At 36.6% G+C, this 24,882-nt stretch overlaps 1 protein-coding gene across 2 annotated transcripts in view; it reads left to right on the top strand.

Moving 5' to 3' along the window:
- Positions 1–24,882, top strand: part of COL19A1 (collagen type XIX alpha 1 chain) — a 373,303-nt gene that overhangs the window by 66,638 nt on the left and 281,783 nt on the right. For both annotated transcript variants that reach the window (XM_059942115.1, XM_059942114.1), the window contains exons 7-10: positions 444–524; positions 4,237–4,362; positions 5,424–5,486; positions 13,053–13,106. In XM_059942115.1, coding sequence (XP_059798098.1) covers positions 444–524; positions 4,237–4,362; positions 5,424–5,486; positions 13,053–13,106 — 324 coding nt within the window. The remainder of the gene's footprint in view (positions 1–443; positions 525–4,236; positions 4,363–5,423; positions 5,487–13,052; positions 13,107–24,882) is intronic.

The following is a 24,882-nucleotide window of genomic DNA, read 5'->3' as shown; positions in this document are numbered from 1 at the left end:
TTTGTAAAAATACTGTGAGTCTTGCTCAGGAGTATGCCATGTAACATAAAATCCATAGGTATTAGACAGTATCCATGAAAAATAGATAAAAACTAAATACCTTTTTTTTTTTCTTCTTATCGTAGTGCATTACCTCTCTTTAATTAAATACTTCTTTTTAATGGTTTGAAACAAGGAGCAAAGATCTGCAATTGCTCTATTACTTGATTTCCTTTACATATAGATCTATCTCAACAGCCAAATCCATTTCTGTTTCTCAAATGGTCCATAAAATCATGAATCCTAAATTAAGTAAAAACCAAAATATCTGCCGGTGATTTATTTGTATAACTATTAGCTTCTATTTTTCTTTCCAGTTAAATTACCATCGTTCTCAAATGCCTAAATGTGATTTTCAAAAAGAAAAAAACTAATGATATATCTTATTACTAATTTTTTAATAGGTTGAAATTCACCAACTTCAAATCTACTGTAACTCGAGCATCGTAGCTCAAGAAACGTGTTGTGAGATATCAGACCCTAAGGTAAGCTCAGTTTTTGGTGTGTGAAGACTGTAGAAGGCCAGTTGCCTGGGCTGTAGAGTCACGTGTAGGGCAGCACTGAACGTCTTCTCTTGAAGCCAGGCGAGCAAACAGTTCCAAGCAAGAGACCCCTCATGGGGCTGTCCCATCATCTGTTGTCGCAATTTTAATCCCAGTGCTTCATCTTGAACTTCAGGAAAGATATGGCCTCACTTTGGACTCCACATGAGTAAAAGAGAATTTATGCCTTTCTCGCTAAACCATGCTCTGACGGTAGCATCAGCATTTTCCAGTTACAGGGGTTTTAGGTCTGTGATCGTACGTTATTCTCACTCACTTCCCTCTCCTAGCCGTCACCCTTCCTGGCCAGTTTTCCTTTGTGAGAGATTTTTCACCTGCATCTTCCCCTCTCCTGTTACCGCCGTGGTCCACCTTTACCTCGTGCCCGGATCGTCTCATTATTGTGTCATCCGCCTTCTCTGTCCCCACATAGCCAGAATAAGTCTCTGCATCACTGCTTTGTAGGTTCATTTACCTTCTTTCACTAAACATCTGTTATTCAATAACACTGATCTTCTAGACACTGTGCTAAGGAACAAGGCTGGCTGACGTGAATAAGGCACATTCCCGGTCCTCTGTTCATCTCACCCTCAAAGCCTTTGGTTACTCCCTGTTTGCAACAAATTAGAAATTCAGTTTCTTAGTCTCTCATTCTTAATATTATCAACCTAACTCTACAACTATTACTTTCTTGTACCAACCTTCCATTAAAAAAACCCCACTAAATTCAGTACTTTCTGTATCTCTTATTGCAATGGCCATGTGTGTGTCTTATATTATTAGATATAGTTGTATTTCTTTTTAATTTATTCAGCTACCTTTTAAACTCATTGAAGGGAATTATACTTTTGTACCCTTCTTTTATGATTAGTGCTTTGTTTGTAAAAGATGTCAAAACATTGTTTCTTGACTTGTTGACTGGTGTTTGAAAGGGATTAATTCTGAAAAGTCTTACAGAAAGAACATATGAAAAGTAAAAGTAAAAGGTGAAAATGTTATTCTTTGGGTCAGAAGTTCTAAGCTTACCATTGAAAATTGTAAGATTTATTCATAGTTTAGTAGTTCAAAAATATTTTTAACTTCTATCACTCACTTTGGGTAGTAGAATAATAATGTGATCAACTGACTCAAAGCATAGCTAAGTCTGTAAAAATTATATGTTTTGCTAACGTAACTTGGTTTTATAAACCATATCTCCAACCCAGTTTATGGCTCTCATTGCAAGGAAAGCCAGCCAAATATCTTTCTATAAATATCTGGAAAGGTAATTTAGAATGCCAATCTACAGACTTGAAATACCTAGACTTCCTGGAGGCACACATTTAAATCGTGAAGATGTGAATTCTCCAGAAGTTTTTCGTTAATTAATTATGCTTCTTTTATGTGAGAGCTTTTAAAATATGAATTTTCCCTGATTGAAAAGTTACAAAATGATGTTTTGAGGTACCTAAATATTATACTCTTGACCAGTAGTCACTCCAACTTGAATTATGAGAAAACTGTTTAAGGAAATAGGTGATGGATTCAATGGAGTGGCTTGATAATTAAAAGCGGTGACATGACCCCACACATCATGAAAAAAAATTTTAAATCATGTTTGAAAAAGATTTGGTTTTAAAGAGTAGAAAATAAGGTAGGAAATCGTCTCCAACCTTGGAAAAAAATAACAAAAGACTGCTTATTTTCCTGCTGATAAGTATTTGGGGGCGGACATCACCATTCTGTTAACCGTTAGCAGGAAATGGATATGTGCTATAATTGCATTTAATGGAAATATATATTTTGGAAGGTAAATAGTTATATAAAAGATACTTAAGTGCATCTGCTATAATTTTGGCATCAACTATATTTTTTGAAAAATACTTGAACTCAACAAATTTTAATGTACTTGCTTAAAGATCTAATTTTGTCCTGTAATTTCAAATCAGACATCCTTTCTGTTAATAATATTTTATAGCATATTTCAAAAGTGAAATTTATTCAGGATAATCTATAAATATACTTCTTTGCTGCTATTAATTAGGGTTTCTCTTTCTGAAGCAGTCAGATTTCATGACTACAGACCTAGACAGAGAGAATGAAGAATAAATAGGAAGAGAGGAGAAAATCAACAACATTTGTTGAAAATAAATGAGAAAGATGATTAAAATTTTGAGGGCTAATTAACTAAATATGTGTCATATCAAAACCAGAGGTTTTATGAAGCAGGGGGTCCTTACTTGTACATCTTATGTTCCCTGTAGGCACTTTTTGGAAAGTGTGGGCAGTTTTATAGTGAAGCCTGAGACATACTTTTAAAGTCTTAAAGTAGTGAATCAGATACCCAGAGCAAAACTGTGAGCTCGGAATAGGTCCTGATTATCTAACTGAACCCATGGGGCACGGGGCAGGAACTGGCTGGAAAATCATATCAAATCATATGAGATAAGTGGATCGTTTTGGGGATAATCTTGTGTGTTTCATTCTAATGTAATTTTTAGACTTGTGGACTTGGAAACTTATGACGATAACTAAACAGCTAATCATTAAATCTGCAGAGAGTAAATGTGATAGAACTAGTGGTAAAGACAGGAAACTAGTCCCAGTTTTTTGGGGAGCTATTTTTCTTAGCGTGTTTACTGTGCGCACAAGCATTAGAATGCTACACACTTTTTCAAAATATTATTTTGTTTGAAAAGTTATGTATGTTTACTATATAAAATTTGGAAAATACAGCCAACTTCATAGAAGAAAATAAATATCAACCATGATCTCATCACAATAAATAACCACAGACAATATTTTAATTTTGTATCCGGACAGTATTTTTCCAGGCATATATAATTTGTAGTATATAAAGTAATGTGTGAACAGTTCCCCCTAAAATGCAAATTCAGAGATATGAAATTGCAAATCCGTGAAACTGCAAATTCAGAGTTACAAACCGTGGTAAGGACTCTGGTAAATGATGCTGAGGGGAAAGGATGCATTTATCTTCTTCAGACGGCCATCTGGATTTATTTTTTGACAGAAAAAAAGTTCATTGCTTTATAACCAAATTTCACTTCATGTGGCTGTCCCCACATGTTCTGAACACACTGGATAAGTTATAAAAGTCATCACTTGTCTGTTACAGTGGAGACTTTTGAATAAAGAACAATGGACTGGAATAAGATATACATACTTTGATTAAATACATACTACCTTAGAGCATAAAAAGAGTTTATTTTCTACTTTTACATGCCTTTATAATCATCTTCTTGAAGTAAACGATGTTTTAAAAGTTCAAATTACGTTCTTTTATTTTAAAATTTGTTCCCAAAGCACATGTACCAATGTTATTTGTATAAAGTATTTTATTGTAACAATTGTAATTCTTGTAAACGTTTGATATTACTGTACTTGTTGTAAAGTCACCTATAATAGCTTTAGAATTTCTCACCAAAACCAACAATTTAATGCATTTCTAGTGTGTTGTCAGAGTAATAAAAACGTAGGGGGCTAGTGAAAGGGCAAAGTCATTATGGACTTTCACAGGTTGGTGTCAACCTTTGGTTATTAGAAGGAAGTTCTTGCAAGAAACTCCAGTCATGTCTAGTTTGGTGAGAGTCAGTGCTGGGAATGTCACAGTGTTTGGAATTGACCCCATATCCTAAAGCCTCTTTCTGGATTTTAGTGCCCAGAGCAGCAAGGCTTTGGAAGTACTGCAGCATCATTGGTACCCGCTCATGCCAGTAGAATGTCTGCATTTCTGCCAGCAAAGCAGGAACTTACAGACCAGTGCCAGTGCATTCCACACAAGGTATGCTGTCTTTCACCTATGCCCACGGAAAAGCCACGCCACACAGGGGGCCAGGCCCTGCGGGTATGGCCTTGGTCTTGCCCTCTAGTGCTGGTTGAATCAGGTGCCTGGGCCTCTCAGTCGCTGGGTGGGTTAAGAGAACGGGGCTGGGGATAGGATCTCCTGGATTTCGATCTGGATAGTTCTGAGGCCATCTGACCTTCTTTCCTGGGTAGGAAGTCGAAGAAAATAAAGAGAGGAACCACCTGTACCACAGCTAAGCACAAGGACATAACACACGCCAGGAATAGGCTTCAATTCTGCGAATTCACAGATGAAGGAAACGCAGTGCCTGCCCTTCAACACATACACAAAGATACTCTACGTAGTGTGGAGACCGTGTCTGTCCAGTATCCCAAATATCCAGCCAGCTCTCCTTTCTGCAGTGAGTTGTACAGGAAGTGCAGAGGAGCTCTGTTATTGCCCAAAGAATTTGTTTTGCTCGTCCCTTCCTGGTCAGGAAGCCTGGGCCCGTTGGGCTACACGAACGTCTTTTGTGGATGTTAATGGCACTCAGAGGCCTGAGTGATCTCTGGACGGCTTTGCTCTACACCAGTACAAAGGGAAGGGAAACTTGCCCCAGCTTCTGGAGCAGAAGGTCCCCGGCACATGACTTGATGCGTGCTTCGGCTTAGAGCACCCTGCGCCACTTCCCTTCCTGGCTGGAGTAGTGGGGAGGAGGGAGAGGTGGAAGTTTAGAGGGAGCTTACATGTCCTCAAGTGAACAGCACTGCACAGGAAGCTCCGTGCCAAAGGCAAGTACGAGGTGCAGGGGGCATGGAGGAGAGCACATTCTCCAGCCCATGGACGGTCTCGGGGAGGAGATGATGCTGGCGGGCATTTGGAATAGGGGGTAGCGAGCCTTATCATGAGGGGAGAAGGGCCTCCCAGCGGAGGGACCTGTGTCAGCTCCCAGGAAAGCAAAGCTTTGTCTTACTACTGTCAGCTTCTTATTTGTAAACTATGTGTTTTTAGTTCAATGTGACAGAATATTTGATAACACAAAATTCATTTCTGCTCAGGGAGAAGCAGGATTACTGGGAGTTCCAGGCTCACCTGGACAGAAAGGGGACAAAGGAGAGCAGGTAAGACACCAGCCAACGCTGTCGGGACAAAAGAGGATTTGTCCAAAAGTGACTTCACAGTTGTGTCCACCTCATTTTTCTGTGTCCCATACAAATGCACATTTCTGTGAAAGGATATCGAGGGCTGTATTTAAGTGCTGGTCACTGAAATAAGGAAGACCGTATTGGCATGTAAGTCTGCTTTTGCATTCCTACTGGAAGGCTGGCCTAAAATGTATCTGTAAACCACAAGCAAAATTGTGAAGCAAGAAAGTCTGTTTTTTAGTTGGGCTCTAGCCTTCTCTAGCATTTTCTTCTCCAGATACCTGACGAACTCCTGTTTCTCTGTCTGCTGATAGGTCTCCACTGAAGATTCTTCCCCACCCTTTATTCATACAGCTCACCTTTGTTGAGCACCTGCTCTGCGTAAGGCCTAGTGCTGGGTGTTAGAGCGGATAGAAGGAATAGGCTATGTTCCGGGATTTTACATCTGGAAGGAGATAGAAGACCTTACAAGGCCACACCAGTTAGGGGCTATAGGAGGGTTGCAGCGGCCCTGAGGTAACAGTCTTGGGGAGACTGGGGAGAGAGTTTGCTGGAGGAGATGGTGGGTGAGCTGGACCTGTGCAGATCTGATTCTAGCCAGGATCCATGCTTAGAGACTTGCCTTTCCTTTCTCCCTGTCCTTCTCAAAACGAAACTGTCTATTCCCCACTCTTTGAGTCAGGTCTTTTTATTAACCATTTTTTAAATTGAAGTATAGTTAATTTACAATGTTGTGTTAGCTTCAGGAGTACAGCAAAGTTATTCAGTGATATATATATATATATAACTGAATCTATAACTGAATTATATATCTATAATCTTATAGAATATATAAGTATATTCTTTTTCAGATTCTTTTCAATTATAGATTATTACAAGACATTGAGTATAGTTCCCTGTGCTATACAGTAGGTCCTTGTTGGCTATCTATTTTATATGTAGTAGTGTGTATATGTTAAGCCCAAACTCCTAATTTGTCTCCCCCTCCATCTCCCTCTGGTAACCATAAGTTTGTTTTCTATGAGTCACATCTTTTGTTAGCTAACTAGGTAGATTAATTTCTGCTAAGATTAGGAGTTGATTATGTTCTTACTATCTTTCCAAGGTAGAACAGATTTAAATTCTTTTCATGCCTTAACTTGGAAGTCCATGGTTCTAAATTATTTATATAATCTTCATGGACTCCTTACTTTAAAAGGTAGGAGACTGAAGTTTGTGAAATGACTGATGCCCCAAAGTTGCACAGCAAGCTTCAGCCAAGCCATCCTTGGTCTTTTGACTCCCAAAGGGGAGTCCACCACTGTACCTTCCATGGGAACTTCTGGCACCTAAGCAAGTGCTTGAGAAGAAATGTTTGGTGTTGGGATGGGTATTTATTTTTGCCCTTGAGATCACACTTGTTTATTTTTGCTTTTGTTACTTTTGCTTTTGGAGACATATTCAAAAAAATTATCACCAAGATGTATGTTGAGGGGCTTACTGCCTATGTTTTCTTCTAGGAGTTCTATGGTTTCAGATCTTACATTCAAGTCTTTAATCCATTTTGGATTAATTTTTTTGTATGGTATAAGATAGTGGTCAAGTTTCATTCTTCTTTGCATGTGGCTCTTCAGTTTTCTCAGCACTATTTATTTATTTTAAAATTTTTATCTATTTTTTATTGAAGTATAGTTGATTTACAGTGTTGTGTTTGTTAGTTTCAGGTATACAGCAAAGTGATTCAGTTATCTATATATATTCTTTTTCAGATTCTTTTCCCTTATAGATTATTACAAAATATTGAGTATAGTTCTACATGCTATACAGTAGGTCCTTGTTGGTTATCTGTTTTATATATAGTAGGGTGTATATATTAATCCCAAACTCTTAATTTATCACTCCCTCCTTTCCCCTTTGGTAACATAAGTTTGTTTTCTATGTCTGTGGGTCTATTTCTGTTTTGCATATAAGTTCATTTGTATCATTCTTTTTTAGATTCCATGTATAAGCAATATCATATGATATTTGTCATTCTCTGTAGGGCTTACTTCATTTAGCATGATAATCTCTAGGTCCATCCATGTTGCTTCAAATGGCATCATTTCATTCTTTTTTTATGGGTATTATTCCATTCTATATATGTACCACATCTTCTTTATCCATTCATCTGTTGATGGACATTTAGGTTGCTTCCATGTCTTGGCTATTGTAGATAGCCAACACTATTTATTGAAGAGGCTATCCTTTCCCCACTGTATATTTGTGACTCCTTTGTCATAAATTAATTGACCATATATGTGTGGGTTTATTTTTGGGCTCTCTGTTCTGTTCCATTGATCTGCGTGTCTGTTTTTATGCCAATACCACACTTTTAATTACTATAACTTTATAATATAGTTTGAAAAGAAGATCCGTCTCTATGCTACCTATAAAACACTCACTTTATATATAAGGGCACACACAAACTGAAAGTGAAGGGATTGGAAAAGATATTCCATACAAATGGAAATCAAAAGAAAGCTGAGTAGCTATACTTATATCAGACAAAATAGACTTTAAACAAGGAATGTAATAAGAGCCAAAGGTGGGTTTTATATAATGATAAAGGGGTCAATCCAACAAGAGGATGTAACGTTTGTAAATATTTATGCACCTAACCCAGAAGTGCCTAAATATATAAAGCAAATATTAACACTCCTAAAGGGAAAAGTGGTCAGTAATACAATAATAGTAGGAAACTTTAATACCCCTCTACATCAATGGGTACATCATCCAGACAGAAAATCAATAAGGAAACACTAGCCTTAAATGACAGATGAACCAGATGAACTTAAGAGATATATACAGAACATTCCCTCTGAAAGCAATAGAATGTATTCTTCTCAAATATATATGGAACATTTTCTAGAACAGATCGTATTTTAGGCCATGAAACAACTCTTAAAGAATTTAAAAGGATTGAAATTATATCAAGCATATTTTTCTGACCACAGCGGTATGAAACTAGAAATTAATTACACGAAGGAACTGGAAAATTCGCAAATGTAGAGATTAAACAACATGCTACTGGGCAACCAATGGGTGAAAGAAGAAATCAAAAAAGAAATTAAAAATTACCTTGAGACAAATGAAAATGGAAATATAACGTACCAAAATTTGTGGGCTGCAACAAAAGCGGTTCTAAGAGAGGAGTTCATAGAGATAAGTGCCCATCTCAAGAAACAAGCAGAGGCTCGAATAAACAACCTAACTTTACACCTTAACGAACTAGCAAAAGAAGAACAAATGAAGTCCAGAGTTAGTAGAAGGAAGGAAATAAAAATTAGAGCAGAAATAAATGAAATAGAGACTAAAAATACAATGGAGAAGATCAATGAAACTAAGAGCTGGTTTTCTGAAATGAGAAACAAATTGACAAGCCTATAGCTAGCTAGACTCACCAAGAAAAAAAGAGAGGACTCAAATAAACAATAAAAAATGAAAGAGGGCATGGTACAACTGATACCACAGAAATACAAAAGATCATAATTATTAGCAAATTTATTGTATGCCAAATCTATAAAATATGCAAAATGTATCTTAGAGTTATAATGTATTACATAATTTCCCATTTATGATACATTTAAAAAATAATAACATTTGTTTTAACTTCCAGACTACACAAAATTCGTAATGGCAAGAGATTTTAGTGGCAAGGCAATGACAGCTGGGATAAAATAAATTGATAATCTACAAAAGAAGGCAAATAATCACTATACTTCCTTTATGGTTTCAGTACATGCACCAGCATTTAATTAAATCAGCATAATCCTTGATGTGCAAATACGACTTTAGATGACCATGGCCATGAATGTGATCAGCTTTTTTTAATAAACATGGATGTATTTTTCCTTTTGAGGAGTTGATGAGTACATTTCTATTCTTATTGTACTACGTGATCCTGCAACTTTAATGGGCAGTAAATAAAGATGGCTTTCCATCTGTGTTTGAGTCTTGTATATAAGTTTCATTATTAGAGCAGGTGCACAAAATAGTGCCTGCATAGTTTGAAGATCAAAAGTCATTTTTGCTCTAAGGCATATTGAATAGTTGATTTTGTGAAATGATCAGAAGTGCAGTGTTACTAAGGCAACCAGATGTTGTTCTCAAGGTTTTTCTTTTGGTGTGTAAGACCAAGAGAGTATATTTAGGGGCTGTAGGACAGTATATTAGAAGGAGTACGACTTTGGAGCCTGAATCACTTGGGATTGAATCCTGTCCACCTCTTACTTGCTTTGAAAATGATGCTTAATAACACTGAGTCAACAGCTTATTGTGAAGAAGGAATACTTAGTACCAGGAACTGGCACACAGTAGATACTTAGCAAATGTATGTTTTCTCTACTTTTCTATCCACAGTGTAATTGTTCACGTGTTGAAGGAGAGGTAGAGGTAATCCTTTTAGATTTAGTTTCATATGTGGTTTGAACAAAACCAAACACATCTTCATTTTGTGAAATAATTCCTTAGAATTTTCAATTGATTAAATGTTTTAGGTTATAAAAACCTTGAGTTGTTATATGCCACTAATAGTAAATATTAATAATTTAATGATAGTCATTTCTTCAAAAGATCACTCAGTGATTTAAGTATTTCATTCAAATCTGTGTCTTTTGTTCCCAATCTTATTTGACAAGACTGTTTTTAGATATAGTGTGCTAGTTTTTGCAATTTAATTTTTCTCATTCTCCTTTTTCTCATTTTACTTTTGGCCCAACGAGATAAAATGAGAAAAGTTTTGAGAATACAGTTCCCAAATCTCTTTCCAAATTATGTATTGCTCATTACAATATTGCTGAAGGTCTTACGTTTTGAGAATCCTTACTGTCATCTGTGGCAGCTTTATAAAGAGCAAATTTTACTTTATTTATGCCTGTACACTATGAGTTAGACAACTGTTCTGAATAAATCTGTAAGTGAATCTTGTCCCACCTGGATCAAAACCCACCAATGGCTTCCTGTTTCCCTCACGGTAACACTGAAGCTCTAACCACGGGCCACAAGGTTTCCCATAATGTGTAGAGCTCCCCCTACCCCACTACCCCTCCCTATAGTGTGGCTCCTACACTCTCCCCTTGTTCATGTCTGTTCCAAGGTCTCTGCACCAGACTACATATACCTGGAATGTTCTTCTAGGTATTCACATTTCTCTTTCCTTCACATCATTTAGGCTCTGTCTCATAAATCACTTTAAAGTAGAAAGGCCTCTTCTGACATCTTCATAAATCACTTGGAAGTAGAAAGGCCTCTTCTGACATCTCTGTGTAAAAAGCATCCCTTCATTCCACCTCTGTCTTCTTTCTTTTCTTGGCACTTGTATTGTCACTTGACATGTTATCATTATACCTCTATTTATTCCCCCACTAGAATATGAGTTCTGTGAGCACCATACATAGAACAGCACATAATAGGAGCTAAAAATACGTTGAATGAATGAACATTCTACCACAAGGAAAGTCTAAGTCATCAACTCAGCTGTTTCTAGAACCTGTGAATTCTATGCCCCAGTTGCCCAGTGGACCTTGCCAAGCAGGGCGAAGAGTCAGTCTGCAGAGAAAGAGCTAGATAAGCTAAATCGCTAAGAACTGTTATATTATTCACTAACGTTCTACTACACTTTTTCCTTTACAAACAAAAGCATTTAAAAAAAAATTTGCATAGTGACCTGATTAGTTTTAGCTTGATGTTACCCACTAGTTAATGGTGAATCAGAAATATTTGGAGAAAAGACACAAGTTTTGGCATGACTTAGTGTTTATTTGCCTATTGTCTCATCCACACTGATTTACTGCTTCTTTTTTCTTCAGAAAGCTTATGACCCCCTCTCATGGAGAAAGATAGTTTGAGATTCAACCACTGCTTATAAACACATAGCTGTGAGGAATCTTCTGTATCAGGCCACCCAATCAGACCATCCTAACCATGCCCTCTGTCCAAGACTAAACTCTGGATGACATTATTTGAAATAATAATTAATACTTTTCTTTCATTTAGACTCAATTATTATTATAATTTTCTGAATCTTTTAATTCCCTTTTCTTAGCAAACGTGGTTAGCAGCCTAATTACTTAGCAACCACATTACTTTCTCAGTTCTTTAATACCCTTGCTAATACCTTCACCCACTTCAGAGATGAAATTCCCTCAGTTTTATAAAATAGCAGCTCAATTTCAGTGTTCCTGAACCTAAGGAGGAGTATGATCTGAGGTCTATTTGGGGAATGATTTTCCAGTTTATTTTTGTATTATTACCTTCCATATCAAGTTAATTTCCCGAAAAGTGTAGACTTTATGAAATGATTGCTTTGTAGGTATACTTTTAGAGAAAATCAGAATAATTTAAGATGAAATGTTAACTTACTTGACTCTATAGTCAAAAACTTTGGTATTGTTTTTTTTTCTACTACCCCTACTCTCTAATCTCACTGTATGGAAGTTTCCATTTTGAGTGGTCTAGTGTGTTAACCCAGAGATTACTAGTGAATTTCCCTTTATTTTGTTTCCAATCTGACATTACTCATGTGCCCATTCTGAAGACACACCACACCAATAAAAAATAATTGAATCAAAATATGTTCATAATTTTGTAAAAGAAGGAATATTTTTCCCTTAGTAATAACCTCAAAGAAGCAAGATTTAATATTTATGGTTTTGAATTTTTATCTATGTCAATATGAGAAATAAAGAATATTTCTTCATCCTTTCTAATCCAATATTGAGCATATTGGATTAATTGACAGGTCCTTTTTTGTTTTTGTAATTTTACTCCATCTGATATAATCTCATCTAATCTACAGGAACTTGAAGTTGACATTTATTTGTATGCCTTCAATCTGAAATTAACATGTAATACCAGGGTAATAATGGTATTATATACTCATAGAATTCTAATGTGTTTATTAATCTCTACCAAGCATTAGTGATAGAGAAATTCATTCAGAAAGTTTACATTATTGTCCACTGTCTCAAGGATAAATTTATTAGACTGAATTTGTGAAAGAGCCATCAAGGCAGATAGCCCATCAGGGTAGCCCATCAGCTTCACTGAGCAGATTTTTCCAGTTACGTGGATGAGCAAGGAAACTGACAAAAGGATTGACCCAGCTTCAGAGTGTTTTCCTGGAGGATGTAATGGAAGGTCAGGCACAATAAATATAAAAGTATGGGTACCTTGGAGTCTGAAATTTCATGACTTATTTGAATTGAAAGTACCAGGTACTAGTTGAAGTAACAGCAATAGAATCATTCCTTAACCTTTGATAGATATAAAAGAAATGAGAAAGCTGTACTGCATATGTCTGCATGGAGAATGTCTAGTTTGAGTTTTGATTAGCACTCTGATATTTATTATTAACTTTCTGATAATTTATTAATTGTCAAAAGTGTAGTTTAGTGACTTGTGAATAATAGGAAAAAAGAACTTAACGGCACACACTTTGGTGCGAGAAAAAGCAACTCATCTATGACACCCTTAGCAATTAATACACCTTTGAAAAAACTCCTAATGAGCATTTCTATATTTCAGGGTGCAGTTGGTCTTAAAGGTGAATTGGGTGCTCCTGGAATTCCTGGGGAAAAGGTATGTGGATCTGACCCTTGATTAAACTTTGTAGCTATTTTACCAGGTTGTATCAGATAGGAAGGGAAAATACACGGAACAAGTCTGGTATTTCGGGGGCGGGGGGGCAGTCAGCAAACTGTGGCCCTGCAGGAGGGCTGCCAAAAATTCCTGCTGTATGATTTAGTAAATCAGGTTTTACTGGAACACAGCAATGCTCATGTGTCTTCATAATGGCTAAGGCTGCTTTTGTGCTACACAGCAGTGTCTGGTAATTGTGGCAGAGATTCTAAAACATTTACTGTCTGGTCCTTTGCAGAAAACACTTGCTACAGAACATTAGTCATTATTCTAAGAGACCCAGGGCTTCTTAGTTTCACTATTTTATGTTTGGTATAGTATCTTTTTTGGGGGGGAGGGTTACTTAGTGATATGTTTTATCTTTTCTCTCTTTCTTTTTAAATTGACGTCTAGTTGATTTACAAGGTTGTGTTAGTTTCAGGTGTACAGCAAAGTGATTCAGCTATATATATATATATATATATATATATATATATATATATATATATATATATATATATTCTTTCTCAGGTTCTTTTCCCTTATAGTTTATTACAAGATATTGAATATTGTTCCCTGTGTTACACAGTAGGCCCTTGTTGTTTACCTATTTTATGTATAGTAGTGTGTATCTGTTAATCCCAAGCTCCTAATTTATCCCTCCCCCCCTTTCTCCTTTGGTAACCGTAAGTCTGGTTTCTATGTCTGTGAGTCTGTTTCCGTTTTGTAGATAAGTTCATTTGTATCATTTTTTAGATTCCACAAATAAGCGACCATATGATATAGGATCTTTTAATATGTATTTCACTGCAGACATAAATTAAATAAACATTTAAAAATGTAGTACCACATGAAATATGATAAATAAAAATACAAGAAATATATTTCAATCCATCAATAAAATGATTTTCACATTGTCTTCTCTAATACTGTAAAGATGATTCTAAATAATGAATCCACTCACAAGAGGTTAGCATACTTATTCAGGAAACTTAAAAAAATCGTTATATTTGTAAATTAAACTGCAATTACCTTGTCTTATTTTTCACTTAAATTGCTGAATTATTAGAGTTTCACATGTTGATGCTAAGAAAATTCTCTTCTTCACTAAAATAAATTTAACATAAATTTCCATAGCTGTTCTAGCTGCACTAATTATCAAGTGAGTCCATTTTGCCTCATTATCTAGAGGGTCATGATCCCTGGGGTTATGAAGCTATCATTGTCACGAGGGAAACTGAAGCTGAAGTGGTAGGAGGTTCAGAACTTATTTTCTGAGTCCTTCTTAAACGTTTCTCTGATATCTGACTGCTTCACTGATGTTACTTTGTTTCTTTTAGAAATTATTCAGCCTGATATGCAAATTCTTTACTCCTGTAAATGTTAGACTCAGTAAAACCCAACAAACTTTGTAAACAATGATACCTTGCTGCAAGCTGATGATTATTTGGGCTGCTGTCCTCTTGCTTAATCTTTCTGATGACATTAAACGAAGACACTTCAATAAGTAAAAGTTCCTTCAGACACTTGTTTAAAGGTCTGATTCCTTCAAAATGCCGTTTCCCCAAGAGAATACTACTTAATCACCTAACTCTTGAAGAGATTGCCCAGTCCAAATTTGCTTTATATACCCATTTCACCAGTCTCTTCCTAAAATATATTTTTCAGATCGTTTAGATTTCAGATCATTGGGATTTTAAAAATTACTTGAATATGGGAACTCTTTTTTTTTTTGCCAAGTACAGAATCACTGGAGAACTTGGACTATAAAATAGATTATTAGACTTCTTTTTTTTTTTTTTTTTGCACATCTTATAGCTGAGTTATGCTACTTTTTTTTTAAATCAAATCAAACATATGATTATAGAAACAGTAAAATGCCAGGCAAAATAGAAAAGACAAATTAAGTCTTTAATAAGTAATCCCTCTCTTGTACATAAAAGAGAGGGATTACTTATACCACCATATGAACAAATATATATATATTTTTTTATACAGCAGGTTCTTATTAGTCATCCATTTTATACTCATTAGTGTATACATGTCAATCCCAATCGCCCAATTCATCACACCACCACCACCACCCCCTGCCGCTTTCCCCCTTTGGTGTCCATACGTTTGTTCTCTACATCTGTGTCTCAACTTCTGCCCTGAAAACTGGTTCATCTGTACCATTTTTCTACGTTCCACATGTATGCGTTAATATACGATATTTGTTTTTCTCTTTCTGACTTACTTCACTCTGTATGACAGTCTCTAGATACATCCACGTCTCTACAAATGACCCAATTTCGTTCCTTTTTATGGCTGAGTAATATTCCATTGTATACATTTACATGTGTACGTGTATACATGTATACACGTACACACGTATACATGTACACATGTGTACATGTACATGTAGTTGACCATAGGTGCGTGGGTTTATCTCTGGGCTTTCTATCTTGTTCCATTGATCTATATTTCTGTTTTTGTGCCAGTACCATATTGTCTTGATTACTGTAGCTTTGTAAAATAGTCTGAAGTCAGGGAGTCTGATTCCTCCAGCTCCGTTTTTTTCCCTCAAGACTGCTTTGGCTATTCGGAGTCTTTTGTGTCTCCATACAGATTTTAAGATTTTTTGTTCTACTTCCGTAAAAAATGCCATTGGTAGTTTGATAGGGATTGCATTGAATCTGTAGATTGCTTTGGGTAGTATTGTCATTTTCACAATATTGATTCTTCCAATCCAAGAACATGGTATATCTCTCCATCTGTTGGTATCATCTTTAATTTCTTTCATCAGTGTCTTATAGTTTTCTGCATACAGGTCTTTTGTCTCCCTAGGTAGGTTTATTCCTAGGTATTTTATTCTTTTTGTTGCAATGGTAAATGGGAGTGTTTCCATAATTTCTCATTCAGATTTTTCATCATTAGTGTATAGGAATGCAAGAGATTTCTGTGCATTCAATTTGTATCCTGCTACTTTACCAAATTCATTGATTAGCTCTAGTAGTTTTCTGGTGGCATCTTTAGGATTCTCTATGTATAGTATCATGTCATCTGCAAACAGTGACAGTTTTACTTCTTCTTTTCCAATTTGTCTTCCTTTTATTTCTTTTTCTTCTCTGATTGCCGTGGCTAGGACTTCCAAAACTATGTTGAATAATAGTGGTGAGAGTGGACATCCTTGTCTTGTTCCTGATCTTAGAGGAAATGCTTTCAGTTTTTCTCCATTGAGCATGATGTTTGCTGTGAGTTTGTCATATATGGCCTTTATCATGTTGAGGTAGGTTCCCTCTATGCCCACTTTTCTGGAGAGTTTTTATCATAAATGGGTGTTGAATTTTGTCAAAAGCTTTTTCTACATCGATTGAGATGATCGTATGGTTTTTCTTCTTCAGTTTGTTAGTATGGTGTATCACATTGATTGATTTGCGTATACTGAAGAATCCTTGCATCCCTGGGCTAAATCCCACTTGATCATGGTATATGATCCTTTTAATGTGTTGTTGGATTCTGTTTGCTTGTATTTTGTTGAGGATTTTTGCATCTATATTCATGAGTGATACTGGTCTGTAATTTTCTTTTTTTGTAGTATCTTTGTCTGGTTTTGGTATCAGGGTGATGGTGGCCTCATAGAATGAGTTTGGGAGTGTTCCTTCCTCTGCAATTTTTTGGAAGAGTTTGAGAAGGATGGGTGTTAGCTCTTCTCTAAATGTTTGATAGAATTCACCTGTGAAGCCATCTGGTCCTGGACTTTTGTTTGTTGGAAGATTTTCAATCACAGTTTCAATTTCATTACTTGTGATTGGTCTGTTCATATTTTCTATTTCTTCCGGGTTCAGTCTTGGAAGGTTATACCTTTCTAAGAATCTGTCCATTTCTTCCAGGTTGTCTATTTTTTTGGCCTAGAGTTGCTTGTAGTAGTCTCTTAGGATGCTCTGAATTTCTGCGGTGTCTGTTGTAACTTCTTTTTCATTTCCAGTTTTACTGATTTGAGTCCTCTCCCTCTTTTTCTTGGTGACTCTGGCTAATGGTTTATCAATTTTGTTTGTCTTCTCAAAGAACCAGCTTTTAGTTTTATTGATCTTTGCTACTGTTTTCTTTGTTTCTATTTTATTTATTTCTGCTCTGATCTATATGATTTCTTTCCTTCTGCTAACTTTGGGTTTTGTTTGTTCTACTTTCTCTTGTTCTTTTAGGTGTAAGGTGAGATTGTTTATTTGAGATTTTTCTTGTTTCTTGAGGTAGGCTTGTTTAGCTATAAACTTCCCTCTTAGAACTGCTTTTGCTGCATCCCATAGGTTTTGGATCGTCATGTTTTCATTGTCATTTGTCTCTAGGTGTTTTTTGATTTCCTGTTTGATTTCTTCAGTGATCTTTTGGTTACTTAGTAACGTGTTGTTTAGCCTCCATGTGTTTGTATTTTTTACGTTTTTTTCCCTGTAATTGATTTCTAACCTCATAGCGTTGTGGTCAGAAAAGGTGCTTGATATGATTTCAATTTTCTTAAATTTACTGTGGCTTGATTTGTGGCCCAAGATGTGATGTATCCTGGAGAATGTTCCGTGTGCACTTGAGAAGAAAGTGTAATCTGCTGTTTTTGGATGGAATGTCCTATAAATATCAATTAAATCTCTCTGGTCTATTGTGTCATTTAAAGCTTCTGTTTCTTTATTTTCATTTTGGATGATCTGTCCATTGGTGCAAATGAGGTGTTAAAGTCCCCCACTATTACTGTGTTACTGTCGATTTCCTCTTTTATAGCTGTTAGCAGTTGCCTTATGTATTGAGGTGCTCTGGTGTTGGGTGCATATATATTTATAATTGTTATATCTTCTTCTAGGATTGATCCCTTGATCATTATGTAGTGTCTTTCCTTTGTGTCTTGTAACATTCTTTATTTTAAAGTCTATTTTATCTGATATGAGTATTGCTACTCCAGCTTTCTTTGAATTTCCATTTGCATGGAATATCTTTTTCCATCCCTTCACTTTCAGTCTGTATGTGTCCCTAGGTCTGAAGTGGGTCTCTTGTAGACAGCATATATATGGGTCTTGTTTTTGTGTCCATTCAGCAAGCCTGTGTCTTTTGGTTGGAGCATTTAATCCATTCATGTTTAAGGTAATTATCAATATGTATGTTCCTATGACCATTTTCTTAATTGTTTTGGGTTTGTTTTTGTAGGTCCTTTTCTCCCCTTGTGTTTCCCACTTAGAGAAGTTCCTTTAGCATTTGCTGTGGATCTGGTTTGGTGGTGCTGAATTCTCTTAGCTTTTGCTTGTCTGTAAAGCTTTTGATTTCTCCATTGAATCTGAATGAGCTCCTTGCTGGGTAAAGTAATCTTGTTTGTAGGTTCTTCCCTTTCATCACTTTAAGTATATCATGCCACTCCCTTCTGGCTTGTAGAGTTTCTGCTGAGAAATCAGCTGTTACCCTTATGGGAGTTCCCTTGTATGTTATTTGTCGTTTTTCCCTTGCTGCTTTCAATAATTTTTCTTTGTCTTTAATTTTTGCCAGTTTGATTACTATGTGTCTCGGCGTGTTTCTCCTTGGGTTTATCCTGTATGGGACTTGCTGCGCTTCCTGGACTTGGGTGGCTATTTCCTTTCCCATGTTAGGGAAGTTTTCTACTCTAATCTCTTCAAATATTTTCTCTGGTCCTTTCTCTCTCTCTTCTCTTTCTGAGACCCCTATAATGTGAATGTTGTTGTGTTTAGTGTTGTCCCAGAGGTGTGTTAGGCTGTTTTCAATTCTTTTTATTCTTTTTTCTCTATTCTGTTCCGCAGCAGTGAATTCCACCATTCTGTCTTCTAGGTCACTTACCTGTTCTTCTGCCTTAGTTATTCTGCTACTGATTCCTTCTAGTGTAGTTTTCATTTCAGTTATTGTATTGTTCATCTCTGTTTGTTTGTTCTTTAATTCTTCTAGGTCTTTGTTAAACATTTCTTGCATCTTCTCAATCTTTGCCTCCATTCTTTTTCCAAGGTCCTGGATATCTTCACTATCATTATTCTGAATTCTTTTTCTGGAAGGTCGCTCTGAATTTTTTTTTGGAAGGTTGCCTATCTCCACTTCATTTAGTTGTTTTTCTGGGGTTTTATCTTGTTCCTTCATCTGGTACATAGCCCTCTGCCTTTTCATGTTGTCTGTCTTTCTGTGAATGTCGTTTTTGTTCCACGGGCTACAGGAATGTATTTCTTCTTGCTTCTGCTGTCTGTCCTCTGGTCTAGACTTCTTTATTGTGGGGTGTAAAATAAGATTTAATTGGGTTTACACAATGAATAAAGGGAAAGAGGATAAAATTCCCCTGTTATATTTTAAAACAGAATTTACTAAGATTGGTATAAAATACTGTTAATTGGCACTTCCCTGGTGGCGAAGTGGTTAAGAATCCACCTGCCAATGCAGGAGACATGGATTCGAGCCCTGGTCCGGGAAGTTGCTCCCACATGCCGCAGAGCAACTAAGCCCATGCGCCACAGCTACTGAGCCTGCACTCTAGAGCCCACGAGCCACAACTACTGAGCCTGCATGCCACAACTACTGAAGCCCGTGCACCTAGAGCCCCTGCTCTGCAATAAGAGAAGCCACTGTAATGAGAAGCTGGAGCACCACAACGAAGAGTAGCCCCCGCTCGCTGCAACTAGCGAAAGCCCGCGCGCAGCAACAAAGACCCAACGCAGCCAAATAAATAAATAAATAAATAAAATAAGTCTCAAAAAAAATACTGTTAATTGAATTTGGTGCAACAAGGTGACATCTCTTGGATCCTATTTGCAGAACCCGGCATAAGGTGCTGCTGACTGGCTGTGGAGGAGGCTCTCAGCTCCGAAAAGGAGTTCTCAGCAGGCAGGACGCAGTACAGGAGCTAGAGAGTAATCAAGAGGCTCAACCGCTGCAGAAGTTGATCAAATCAATCTTCATCAAGGGCCGTGAGAGTAAGAAAGCAGCAGGCTGGGAAGTTAAGCATGCAAGCCAAGAAATTCTCCAGAAAAAAATAGTTTCTTAGAAAAGCAAGGGCATTTTGGGCTGAGTGAAGGAGCTGGAGCAAGATGTGGTGTTCCAGGCAAACACAACTCAGAATTAAAGATGCAGTTGCTTTTCCTAGAAGCCCAGATCTGTAGAAAGAATTTCATGAGATGATTCATCCAACACTCCACTTAAAGTAAAACTGCAGTAGATATAAGGGAATACACTAGCTAGCAGTGAATCATTTGGACGTAGTAGTTCTGGGAATGGAAAGCCTCAGCCCTTTGGGCCCATTTGGTCAAACTGGTGACAAGAGTGAGTCTCACAAGATCTGTGTGAAGATGCTGTCTCCAGGGAACTTAAAAGCTGAAGTGTCCTTCGACAGATCAATGGATAAAGAAGATGTGGCACATATATACAATGGACTATTACTCAGCCATAAAAAGAAACAAAATTGAGTTATTTGTAGTGAGGTGGATGGACCTAGAGTCTGTCATACAGAGTGAAGTAAGTCAGAAAGAGAAAAACAAATACCATATGCTAGCACATATATATGGAATCAAAAAAAAATATATATATAGTTCTGAAGAACCTATGGGCAGGACAGGAATAAAGACACAGATGTAGAGAATGGACTTGAGGACAAGGGGAGGGGGAAGGGTAAGCTGGGACAAAGTGAGAGAGTGGCCTTGACATATATACACTACCAAATGTAAAATAGATAGCTACTGGGAAGCAGCCGCATAGCACAGGCAGATCAGCTCGGTGCTTTGTGACTACCTAGAGGGGTGGGATAGGGAGGGTGGGAGGGAGATGCAAGAGGGAGGGGATATGGTGATATATGTATACGTGTAGCTGATTCACTTTGTTATACAGCAGAAACTAACACACCATTGTAAAGCAATTATACTCCAACAAAGATGTTAAAAAAAAAAATGCTAACGTGGTGAAGGAGAGGCCATATCCATGGTACTCTAAAACCAATACACACTGTCCTGGCAAACTCTCTCTCATGTTTCCCCAAGCAGTTTCCACGAGTTTAATTTACTTGAGTCGCTCTCAGAGAGCCTCACAGACAATCAGAGAATTTGTGCAGCTTCCTGTGGTGCTAACCATGGTATGAGGCTGCACTTAGCCCTTGGGTCCTGGTTTCAGGCATCTTCAGGGACCTTCCCAATATCTGTAGAATCACCAAGTCTTTGACCATATCCTCTCTTCAAGGGCACAGCCACTGGTGGTGCCAGGTCTACTTCTAACTTGTCACTTCATTTAGCTGTTAAAGGTATATAACACTCATCAGTGAAGAAATGTCACCTCAAGAGTGTTTTTCTCACTTCTGTAATCCACAGGCTACCATTTATTTAAAATATCTCTAATGAATATACACAAAATGAAAATAACAAGAAAGCTACTATGTTATCTGATGGCATGCTTTATAAGTTTTAAATATTTGACCCCAATGAAGATACATCAATTTTTTTTTATTTTTTAAATTTCAGAAATTTTAAATTATAATTGTAAAGATGGGCACTTATGTTTGGGGTACAGTACTTCCGTTATTTTATGATGAAAATAACTTGATTGATTTTTCTAAGTTTCCAAAGAAAAATTATTTTTAAAGTGTTATGTATCCTCAGAGCCATGTCTCCCACAGGGTCTTAATGCATCTCCCAGAGTATGCATACAGCGTCCCCGAGCTTGGCCTGGATTCTGCTTCTCAACAGTTGTGATTCGTTGGGGTTCTTTTCTTAGAATTAGAAGTGCTTAAGAGTTCTGTTAAAAGGCAAAATAAAAAAAGATGAATTTGCTCACTTGGAGCAAGAACATATGCAAAGTGCCATAGAACCTATATCTCAGGTATAATATTCTCAAAGTGAAGTTTCTTTTTAAGGTTTAATATTTAAACTAGAAAACTGATTTATATGAATGGAGGGAAGCCTATTCTGAGCAGCGTAGAGTAGAATTTGCATATTAACTGCACTTTATACTTACATACAATGTGATACAGTAATAAATGAAGTGATTTGCATATAAATCCCATTATCCTAAAATAAACCTACACTTTGAAGTTTGGTGAGGTGATAGCAATAAATTTTTTTAAGTCAAGGCCCTGAGCAAAGTATTAGTTTCTTGAGGTGGCATTTTTCTTCTGAGGCCCAGGAGACTTTATGTAATATGGAATCATGGAGACTTTGAAGATGAAGAACTATAGCATTTAATTATGCTCTTTTGTAATTATAATACGCATCACCTTGTACAGACTTGCATAGGCCTTCTAACCTGATAGATATATAGCCTTACTGCCAACACACCACAGAAAAATATCTGTCCCCTTTACGTTTACTCAGCACAGCTAGGATTTTGCCTAAGATATTTGGTAAGTTTCCTGTTCTGGGTGCAAATAAGAAAATCTACTCTATGTAGCAAGGGTTCTTAGATATTAGTCACTGGTGACTTCTGGTCAGCTTGGTTGGACAGAAGCCACTGTCAGTCAAAACAAGTAAATTGGATGGTTCAGTTTCCAAGAGAACTGAGTGGCTTAATGCATGAGATCACACAAGGGCATGCACACATATGTCATACACACACACACACACACACACCCAGGTGCTCACAACTCACTTCCTCATGATATGCAGTGGGAAAATGAGATTGGGCCACTGGAGCAAATCCTGCCCACTGTCCTACCTCCAGACTTCACACTCAAAGCATGCTTGCATTTGCTCCTTGAATATTGCCAACAAAACATTGCCTCACTCCCTATTTCACTTGTGTATGTCATGTATCAGATATGTTTTTTGAGAAGCAGGGATAGTTTTTTAAAATAGGAATAATTATCTTCCAATAATCTTAATCCTAATAACGTGATAGGAAAAAATTAAATAAATATAGAGCCTAATTTATGCTAAAACCAATTTTCTATCTGCTGAATTACCTAGAATTTGTCCTAAAGTGTTTATTTTAGTGGGAAAACTTTTGATAAATTTATTTCACTTTTCGTGGGGTAGGTGTGCAGTAAGTGATAGCCCTCATTGTTCTATCATTCAGTTATTAAATACTCAGAGTTATAAACATCTTGGATTTGAATCCCAGCTCAAATCCTTGCTCTGTGTAATTTGGGACATGTCTCTTACAGTTTCTAAGTTTTCTTTTTATGAAATGGGAATTATATTGTACCTACTTCTAGTTTTGTCTTAAAGATTAGATGAAATAATTCATGAGATTGCCAGCTCAGTGCCTGATAAATAAATATTTGGTAAACAATAGATATAATTTTAAAAGAAAACAGTTTAATGATTCTATTATTCTAAACTCTAGCTTACTAAGAGACTAAACTAGAACTCATTTGAGGAAATTTATATTATTTATTCAAAATATATTGAGTGGAAAAGTTAAAATAAAAGTCACATATCTTAGAAAACTTTGACTTCTTGAAACAAACTGGATATTAGGAATCTAATGAATTTTCAACCTAACCAAAAAATATGAGTACAAACTTTTACAATAATAATAATAGTGGCCATTTACTTTATAATTATTATGTGCTAAATACTATCAAGAGACTTCTTTACATTATTTCATTCATTCCCCACAGTATCTCTGTGAGGTACGATTTATCATCACTGTTTCACAGATGGGGAAACTTCCCCAAAGTTTCATCACTAACTACTAGTGAAATCAGGATTTGAATCTCTACCCACGTGAATCCATGGCTCTGGCACCTTTACCATATTACCTCGTCTGAAGCGTCCCTCAAGTGCTCACATTTCCTTTGCAGACAGTTCTGAATTAGATCTTAAATTCATTTATCTGCAGGCTAGAGAGGGAACTGCACAGGGGACTTCCTTCCTTCCTGCTCCAGGGAGAACTGTGTCCCTTGTCTTGAAATCTATAGACCCTTTTAAAGTCTGCCTATCCTTAGAGATAACTCTCCCAGCCTCAGAAAATTGTGTCCATCTCTTGAAAATCATCATCATATGTTTTTCACCAAATGAAAGGATTGTGTCTCGCTTTACTTTCCGAAATAAGTATTATGAAAACAATGCAGTTTTATTTTGTCTGGTTTCCAAATTCCAAATTATATTTAAAATATGCTTCAAAACTTCCCAAACCTGACTCTCTGGAGATCCTGTCTGACCTCCAGGCAGGCCCATCATGGCCACACTGTCCAGATAAACCTTACCTCAGTGTCTAATCTAGAAACTTCTCTATTTATGCTCTTCTCCAAATATGCTTTTGATATTATATATATATATATATATATATATATATGTGTGTGTGTGTGTGTGTGTGAATTTTATATTCATTTGATCAAATATATCTATAAATTGTATATTTACTTGATCAAAAATACAAGTGTTTCACCTAGTACCGTGATGTTCTTTTTTAAAAAAAATCAAACTTGTAGAGGTAAAAAGCCATATGCATTAAGGCGCTTAAGAAGTGTATCTGATAGCGTGGTGAGAGAATTGCCAAGTTGCATGTCTCAAAAATAGCTGGGCTAACTGTCCTCATTAAGAGCTGCTTTGTGTACCAGGTCTTTTCACCATCAACTCTGAAGCCCCAGCTCTTTGCAGGAGGGTGAGACCAAACTGGACAGATCCATTGTTCCCTAACTGTCTTTATATTTCTTTTCTGTTGGAAAATGAAATGACTGTGATATTTGAATCTTGCTTTTCCCTTAAAAAGACATTTTATGAAAAGACTGCAGCTTCAGGAAATAAAGGCAGATGCTGTTACAGTTTATGCAAGCGCAGACAAGGCCGGTAGCTGTTGTGAATTA

This window comes from Balaenoptera ricei, chromosome 12 (assembly GCF_028023285.1).
Source record: "Balaenoptera ricei isolate mBalRic1 chromosome 12, mBalRic1.hap2, whole genome shotgun sequence".
Classification (NCBI taxonomy): Eukaryota; Metazoa; Chordata; class Mammalia; order Artiodactyla; family Balaenopteridae; genus Balaenoptera; species Balaenoptera ricei.
Note: the sequence above shows the minus strand (reverse complement) of the source record. Positions and strands in the feature narration are given on the sequence as shown.